Genomic DNA, 9,161 nt, shown 5'->3' with positions numbered 1-9,161 from the left:
AACACAAAAAAGCAACTCAATTACAGTAACGCGAGTAAATGTAATTAGTTACTTTCCACCTCTGTAACAGACACTGGTCAGGGCAGGCAGCAAACGATCAAAACCAGGCAATCAGTCCAAAGTCTAAAAACAGTCAAGGCAAGGAACAAAACAAGGGAAGGAGAACGCTCAGTAGTGTCCAGTAGCAAAACAAGACTTTACGATGAGAGTGTCCCCTGTCCAAATACCCGCATTTGCAACCGCTTGACTGCTTATATGATGTATTTCCTGTATTTGGTCCAAGTGTTCAAGTGAGCAAGAAGACCACAAGTGTGTGTAGAACTTTTCGTCACCTGACTTGTAAAAATTCAAGTGTTTACAGAGCTTTATTTTTATTTTAAATACTTTGCATTTTAAAATAAACTTCTAAATGTCTGTTCAGTAGTCCCTATAACAGATGACACAATTACATTTTGTGGTGCTTCTAATTAAATGATAAAAAGCAGTTGCAAATATAATTTAATATAAAAATACAAAAATAATTATCACTACTACTCATTTGCACCAATAAAACGTGCAACTCTTTGATTTAATACCAATATATTATATGTAATATCTAACTATTATTCATTTTTAACATACATTGGAAATGTTTCTGTGACCTCTTACGAGATCTCGGCAAAAAGTCTCACGATTTATTTCCACAACATGATGCATGATGGGATACACTAAGTCTCGAATAGCACTCCAGAGCGGTATTCGAGATAGTGTGGATTTAGTGTGTTTTAAGGGCACTGCGCTTTGGCATTTTTAAGACCTGGGACAGTCTTGCGCACTTATCTGTCGCACGCGTGCACTCTCAAGTGGCCAAGACCGCAAGTGTGGGTATTTGGACAAGGGGACTGTTTGTGTGCAGCTTATATAGTCCACTGATAGGAAACAGGTGTGACTGTAATCAGTTCCTAGGTTGAGGATTATGGGAAATGGCGTCCGAGAGAAGAAGATGATGGAGACCTCTGGTGCTGAGCGGGAGGAATGACAGGGACTGGATTCACAACACTGCATGTGTACATCAATTAAAGATTCCCCAAGGACTGTAATGTCACCCAATAGTCACATGTTTTTAATCTACTAGAATTTCACTATTGTAAGAAAAAAGGCAAAAGCAAGATAAATGGTATGTGCGGTTATGGTTTATTTTGAATTAAATCATTACATCTCATCTATGAAAAGAAAGAAATAGCCTATTTGGATTAAACACCACAACTAATTGCATTTGAGTTATTTGTTATTGAGGAAAGGAAGGAACATTATTGGATCAGAGAAATAAAGCCACAACTATAATACACCTGAAAACTTATATATGCATGCAGAGATACCACAGTGAAACACATTCTCCAGTTTTTCATTATTTCCTCCAGTCAGCTAAAGGCTGATGGATCTTTTCTTATATTACCACAGTATAAAAACCCTTGCCTAACCCTAACCATATATTTTTACACTTACACTGATTAAAAATTATGAGTATTATGAGCATTTTATCTCAAGAGCCAATATTTGAAGTACACAGTGGCAAGCTAGTACACATACTGTTCTTTACAAAATGAATGTTTAATGTGTACACTCAAAACAACAACAAAAAATTTACGCATTATACTCAGAACAACTTCGTTAGAACAACTTCATTTTTATAAGTTGTTTTTTCACATTGTTTTAAATTTGATTAAATCATGGACACTGGTAATCTCATAAAAACCACCAACATAACAGAAACACTTTTAAATACTAAAAGAACCGAATACTGAACATTAATAAATCTTCTACTATTCTGATCTTGAATAGAAATGCATAAAATATGAGTTTATTTCTACATTATCGCTCATTATTCAGTCACATGCAAAGCATGCCGGGAACCTGAAACCTGAACTTGAAGTTATGGAGCTAATTACATTGAGTTAGTACACCTTAAATAATGTTTTAAAAAAACTAACACAGATATTTAAGTTGAAGTTACACACAGTATTACGTTGATGTAATTATCAACATTAAGATGTCAGGACAACTCATTAAAAATTTTTTAAAACTTAAAATATTCAATTAAATGAATCAACTCATTTCATCTATATGCATGCAGTGATACCACAGTGAAACACATTATCATGTTTTTCATTATTTCCTCCAGTCAGCTAAAGGCTGATGGATCTTAAATTATTTCTTATATTACCACAGTATAAAAACCCTTGCCTAACCCTAACCATATATTTTTACACTTACACTGATTAAAAATTATGAGTATTATGAGCATTTTATCTCAAGAGCCAATATTTGAAGTACACAGTGGCAAGCTAGTACACATACTGTTCTTTACAAAATGAATGTTTAATGTGTACACTCAAAACAAAAAAACAACAAAACAATCACAGTATTACGTTGATGTAATTATCAACATTAAGATGTCAGGACAACTCATTAAAAATGTTTAAAACTTAAAATGTTTAATTAAATGAATCAATTGGAATCTTTAACTTGCACTAATGCATTAAATTAAGTAGTGGCAAAAGACATTCCAGCCACTGACTGGAAGCCACTGTCCAGCAGTGTGGGAGAAGTCACATCTGAAGTCAGACCTGAAGGGGGAAGGAGGTATTTATACAAAGTATACAATGATCATTAAACAAATGAATGCAGGTTCCTTAACATAGGAGTATGCTTTGAATAAACAATCATGGAGAAAATCAGCCTATAGAAAGTGAGACAATATTACATAATATTTATCACTTACCTCCACAATCTCTTGGTCTATTCCGACCGATTCGATCAGCTATGGACCACAAATAATTTTTTATTTCAGCTTCACAGTCTTTCCTCATTACACTTTGTTTTGATGCAGCCTCTGAAAGAGAAAACTCGTTGAAGAATTCATTGTAAATTTGTTGGAAGGTAGTGCTTTAAACTCACAGCTGCTCTTGTACACCCTAAAGAATGTATATGAAATTTGTAGACATCACAAAGTTCACCAAGTGATTGAATTCACAAATACATACAAAACATGAGTAAATACAATATTTCTATGTGTATGTGGGAAGTGTTCATGCAGCAGTGATTACCTCTGATCACATCTGTTAAAATAAGCTTAGAGAAGGGCTTTTTATTTCCTCTCCCCTGCCAGTTAAACTTTGTGGCCAGATCATCTGTTAGGACATGCCGCATAATATTCTTAATCACATCCTTTTGCCCAAAACCTCCAAGTCTTGACAGATATCTTATCTATAAAAATTAAATAATATTTTATAACTGTTTTAATAAGTGTTGTTAATAATTATTACATGTCTTGGAATACTTTTGAATACAAAAATATTTTGTATATAGACCACAAAACTGTGTATGTGCAGTAGAAGAGTAATAATGAATCTGCATTATTATTATAATACTGTATTTCATGTCCATTTATTTTATTTATTTATTTAGTAGGTAGCCGTGGAATAATGTACAGCCATTATTGCTGAATAAACCCCTTACAGGTGCTTCAGGTGAGAGTTTATTTTTCTGTAATGGCTGGCTGAGTGTACATTATCCCTTTCTGTAAATGCCGTGTCGACTCACATATTTTTGGCGTGTTGTTGCATTCTTTGTGAGCTGTCTTTCAGTCATGGCCACATCTTTAATGGTTCTAAGAGGCAGTTTTAGGTTTGTTTTAACGTCTTTATGAGGAATGCTGGTACTGCTGGGGACCTCAGAAACCGTATTGTCTTTTAGTAGCTTTTTTAACATAGCAGAGTTTTCCTGAACTGTGCTCTTGATGTCTCTCAGCATTTGGAGGAACTCATCCTTGTCTGTAGTGTAAAATGAGTTGTGCAGTAACTACAAAAAAGAAAAAACTTCTCAAACTGATTATGACAAAAGAAGTTGACTCACCATCAGCTGACATTCTGGATGTAGATGCAGATGGTGCAGGAGGAAGTTGTTGATTTAACATTTCTTGAGGGCATTCAAGTCTTTGTCTTTTTAGCATTCCAGGGAATCTAGTGGCTAATAGATATGGCCTTTATTTGAAAAGAAAGAATACTTTAACAAAACAGCACAAATTAATTCTTTGACCTTTTAATAAGTAAAATTATTTGAACAAATTGTGTTTTTGGAAACAAAAGTGTCTGTTACTTACTGTTCTTTCCGTACTTTAATTTCTTGTTGCTCCTCTTTTGCCTTCTCAAAAGTGACTGTAATAAGATAAATATTAATTTTATTATTTGAGAACTGAGTAGACTGTACTAAAAAAATCCTAAATTTAAACAGTTGTTTTAAAGTAGTGACCATTACCACATTCTCTGTGAAAGCTAATGTTTAGTTTCTCCCATGGTTTCCCTCCTGTTTCAGCTTTAATTCTGTTCTGAACAGCTTCCGTGCACTTGTCTGGTGATTTGAATGGGGGCCAGTAACATTGTTTCTTGTCGAGGCTCAGCCAGTTTGATGCTACCACCATCACCTCATCTGAGTCTTGCAGAGTAACAACTGCATACATGGTCAGTCTAGTGGAGGGAGAAAAGAAAACAACAAAACAGCATGTTTAGCTCTGATTGTGAGTGCTTAATTTTAAAGTTTATTAAGGGGTCATATGATGTTGCTAAAAAGAACATTATTTGGTGTAATGAAATGTGTTTATGTGTTTATTAAGGTTAAAAAAAACACATTTTCCACATACTGTACATTACAACTTAACCACTGATTTCTAGTCGTGTCCTCTTTTGGAAGGCCAAACAAAGTAGTTTCGCTTTCACAACGAAACACACGGAGGGCTAGAGTGAGCGGAGGCCGGAGGCCTAGAGTGAGCGAAGGCCGGCTTGAGTGAGCGGAGGCGGGCGGGCCTGAGAACGGCTTCGTCATGGTGAAAGCCGATCCAGCGATCCACAGCGAAGTTGATGTATTTCCTCAGCGACCAGCACGGATCAGCTCCAGGCATGACGAAGCGGATATCGTCCACTTTTGGAAGACCAAACAAAGTAGTTTCGCTTTCACAACGAAACACACAGCACCTTCACGACATGGCGGTGGCGGCAACAACAATACTACATTGAGAATAAAAGTTACGCCTTCTTTCTTTGCGTGAACATTTGGGCGGTGTTATGCAAATCTTCCCACATCGTGACGTAGACATGTGGGGGCGTGTTAGAACGAGCCGTTTTAGGTAGGCGTTGTTGACTCTTGAACTTTTATAAAGAATATCTCTTTGGATTTGAGACTTTAGTCTTTGCAACTTTACAGATCTTCTTTATGCACCAAGAGATTGTAACACTCCAAAGAGAAAGGAAAAATTGAAATCGCATAATATGACCCCTTTAAGATGTTGACCAGTCAAATTATCAAGTTATGGGATTGACAAAAATCACAGAAAAGATGAAATTCTGACAAAATACACCAATTCACAGGTATTATTTTTTTAATTGGTTGAGCTAGCCTTGCATTGTTTAGTCAGATGTCTATTTTAATTGCGTCACAAATTATGGCACACACAATATCAATACACAATATATGTATATTATTAAAACACATCAGAAAATGAGATCTTGATCGTCTTCATGATCCTCACCTTCCACCATCCTCCATCAGAATTTATTTTTGCTCATTTATTACAGACCAAAAATCATGCTGTTCACAGACTCTACTCTCTGTATTGCCTTTGTCCATTTTATATTGCATGTAATTCATGAATGTTTCTGCTTACCTTTTGTTACAATCCTCGGCCATAGACTCATTTCCCAAGCACTTTAATTGTTTATCATTAACATTTCCTCTGTATAATTCCTCAATGTAAAACACTTCATTAGCTCTTTCCCTCACAGCAGCTAATACTTTTTCAAGGTCCTCAGGTTGGATGCAAAGTATTACGCTGTCTTTGAAAACTAGAATGTCGTGCCGTTTTAAATGTCCAGCTAATGCAGAGCCAAAGCATTTCAGAGCCAGCATAATGAGAACTGGGGTCAAAGGGCAGCCCTGATCCAGCAGTTTGTCTCTCTCGATTGAAACAGCTACAGATTCAGTATCTACTTCTGGTGCATCTCTGAGGAGGTTTTTCACAATGAGGAAATCCTGATACAGATTTGGGTTTGACCGTTTTTGCTTTTCTATTTCATCCTGAAAATGAGACAACCTCATCTCAGTGCAGAATGTTTTGGGAGTGATCATGACAGTAGCTGAATCTTTTGGTGCATGATCCTTTGACTGAGACTCCAAGTAATCACCTAGACGTTTTGCCAGAATGGTAGCAATGATGAGGTAATCAACGTTAAAGAAGTGTTGACTATTGTCATGGGGACTTTTCACAGTTTCATTAAAGTGTTTCTCAGAGCAGTTAAATGCACCGCTGTGGATTCTGTCATAGAGCATCTTTATATATTGAATTAGATCCTGAATGTTGTCTTTATAGAAGGAAACTGGGATGCCATCTGGTCTCGGTGTGTCTGACACTTGAAGAGAATTTACAGCTGAGAAAATGTCAACCTCACTGACTGCCTGTGAGCTTTCTTCACCTAGTGATGAACCCGCCTCATCTGTAAAAAGATGCTGTTTTAGATTCAGCCATTGGAAGATTGTTTTTATCTGGCGATATTTCTGAAAAGGCATTGTGGGGATGTTGTTGATCTCTAAAGACACAGGCCAATGGTCGGGCCTCTCTGAGTTTCTAATGTCACAACTTCTGACACGCCACATACATTCTTCTGGAACAAAGAAGTAATCCAGTCTGGACACAGGAGAGTCTTTTATGTAGTATGTATAATCCTGCTTTATGGGGTTCTTTCTTCTCCAGACATCAACCAGCTGAAGAGATTTCATGAACTTTTTCACAAATAAGAGCAGTTTACGTTGATTTCCGTTCTTTATCTTCTTGCTTGTATTACATTTTTTGTCAATAAATGGATTGAGAACTGTGTTGAAATCTCCACCAATCACCAGAAGCCCTGTGGTCATTGACTGCAGGTAACTTGAAAGTTTATCAAGGGTTCTTGTGTCTGTTTCATGGTTATAAACACTAACCAGAGTGTACGGCTGACCTTTCAGTTTACATTTCAGCACAACATAAGTTCCACAGTTATCTTTTTCATCACTTATGTGCTCAAACTCTAGTCTTCTCCTCACTAGTATTGCTGTTCCCTTGCTGCAGGAGGTGTACTTTGTAAAGTAAATATACCACTCATCTTTATAGTCTTCTAGATGTTCGTCTCCTGTTCCGATGTGCGTCTCCTGTAAGAAGACAATGTCTGCATTTTGTAGTTCTTGAAATTTTTGATCTCTGTTTTGTTTAAGTCCATTAACATTCCAAGTGATGAAGTTTATGGTCGGTGAAGCCATTGACAGATCTGCTCTCACAGACCAACGATCCTCAGCTTAGTAAGTTCTGTCAAAACAAAGAATGATGGAGGGTAGGAACTTTTTGTTTTGAGTCAATTGCTGAAACTTTCATGGTATACTGACAGTAATAGAAGCATTTTACAATTGACAGATATTTAGTTTACATTTGATCAGTTTGTGCCTTCATTCGGTTGCCATTGTGCTATACTCTTAATTTTTCATTCTATGCAGTCTGTTTAATTATCTTTTTGTGTTGTAAAGTTTGGGTTGTCAAATTTTTTATATATATATATATATATATATATATATATATATATATATATATATATATATATATATATTATGTCTGTCATCGTTAACGTGTTAACGCATGCGATTAATTTTACAATCCTTAATGCGTTAAAATAATTTAACGCAATTAACACAAAATTACTAAAGCACAATTTCTATTCTAACCCTTTAACCCAATTTTGCTTATCTGTATAGCCAGATGAAACGCAAACTACGTTTTCTCGACTAGATAACCAGTCTCGCTAGTAAAGTTTTGATGGATGAAGACTGCAATCAAGGTAAAAACGATTGCGGTGGCGTACAGTAAGCACGCGTGAGTCCGTTATAATAATGCGTGTATGAGTGTGTGACGAGTGGGGGCGGGGCCGAGAGCAGTGGGAACGGAGCGAGGCTGGTGGAGTAATTGATAATGAACGACACCTGCACCACTCACCAGTCTCGAGTACCACGGAGGAGCTCCGGAAGGATAAAAGGAGGAGTGACGACAGAGATTATTTTGTGTTTTGTGTGCGGCAGTCGTCCGCGAGGGGCTGCCGCTTTACTTTCATTTTGTGTTTCTTTATTTTATTAAAGTCTTAAATGTTCGCCGGTTCCCGCCTCCTTCGTCCCGTGACTACGAACTTTGTTACATTGGTGCCGAAACCCGGGAGGAAGGAGGGACACACTGTCAGAGAGACCTCGCTGCTGAGGGGGATCGCGGTGCTGAGGAGATCGGGCAGCAGGAACACGCGGAGAGACCGCCAGTGGCTGCCCGAGGCGGTGGTGCTGGAGCTATGGAAGACGAGGGGGGACGGAGAGGTCGCTGCCGCGCTCCTGGGTCGAGGTGGGGTAGCTGCCGCCCGTGAGGGAGCGGAGGAGTCTGCCCGTTCGCCAGGAGGCCGGAGCCTGCTGCCATCCGCCATGATTGGGGAGGAGCAGGGAACGGGGGACTTGCTGCCGGCTGCCCTCAATTGGAGGAGCCATCGCCGTCCGCCAGGAAGCGGAGGAGCGGTGGGCCGTCCATCAACGATGTCCAGTACCATCGCGTGGCACCGCGAGTGAGAGCCTCTCAGCTGGTTGGGGACCAAGTGGCAGTGTGTCTGGGAACCCTCTCTCGTATCTGTCTCTCCTCATCCTTCGGTCTCCTTTTTTCTCGCCTCGTCTGTCTGTCCTTACCCCCAGGTACGCCGCGGCCGCCGAGATCGGCTCCCCCGGAGGGGGGAGGGGGGAGAAGAGCGCAGTCTCGGGAGTACCCCCCGGCCAGCGAGGGGCGATAGGGTTATGTGACGAGTGGGGGCGGGGCCGAGAGCCGTGGGAACGGAGCGAGGCCGGTGGAGTAATTGATAATGCACGACACCTGCACCCCTCACCGGTCTCGAGTCCCACGTAGGAGCTCCGGAAGGACAAAAGGAGGAGTGACGACAGTGAAAGGGGAGAGAGGACCAGGCCTGGACTTTATTTTGTGTTTTGTGTGCGGCAGTCGTCCGCGAGGGGCTGCCGCTTTACTTTCATTTTGTGTTTGTTTATTTTATTAAAGTCTTAAATGTTCGCCGGTTCCCGCCTCCTTC

At 39.3% G+C, this 9,161-nt stretch overlaps 1 protein-coding gene across 2 annotated transcripts in view; it reads right to left on the bottom strand.

Annotated features, from left to right (window-relative positions):
* Positions 1 to 2,107: 2,107 nt before the first annotated feature.
* Positions 2,108 to 9,161, bottom strand: part of LOC107599497 (uncharacterized) — a 14,156-nt gene continuing 7,102 nt past the window's right edge. The window contains exons 3-10 of one of the 2 annotated variants that reach the window (XM_016291103.1): positions 5,699 to 7,369; positions 4,297 to 4,505; positions 4,142 to 4,196; positions 3,895 to 4,022; positions 3,583 to 3,812; positions 3,087 to 3,246; positions 2,762 to 2,872; positions 2,108 to 2,606 (exon numbers count right to left, since the gene is read on the bottom strand). In XM_016291103.1, the coding sequence (XP_016146589.1) occupies positions 2,524 to 2,606; positions 2,762 to 2,872; positions 3,087 to 3,246; positions 3,583 to 3,812; positions 3,895 to 4,022; positions 4,142 to 4,196; positions 4,297 to 4,505; positions 5,699 to 7,323 (2,601 nt within the window). In that variant the 5' untranslated portion in view covers positions 7,324 to 7,369 and the 3' untranslated portion in view covers positions 2,108 to 2,523. The remainder of the gene's footprint in view (positions 2,607 to 2,761; positions 2,873 to 3,086; positions 3,247 to 3,582; positions 3,813 to 3,894; positions 4,023 to 4,141; positions 4,197 to 4,296; positions 4,506 to 5,698; positions 7,370 to 9,161) is intronic. The other variant, XM_016291104.1, reaches the window with a different exon arrangement.

Source organism: Sinocyclocheilus grahami, unplaced genomic scaffold (assembly GCF_001515645.1).
Source record: "Sinocyclocheilus grahami isolate Dianchi unplaced genomic scaffold, SAMN03320097.WGS_v1.1 scaffold268.1, whole genome shotgun sequence".
Taxonomy (NCBI): Eukaryota; Metazoa; Chordata; class Actinopteri; order Cypriniformes; family Cyprinidae; genus Sinocyclocheilus; species Sinocyclocheilus grahami.
The sequence above is the reverse complement of the archived record's forward strand: the minus strand, read 5'-3'. Positions and strand labels throughout refer to the sequence as shown.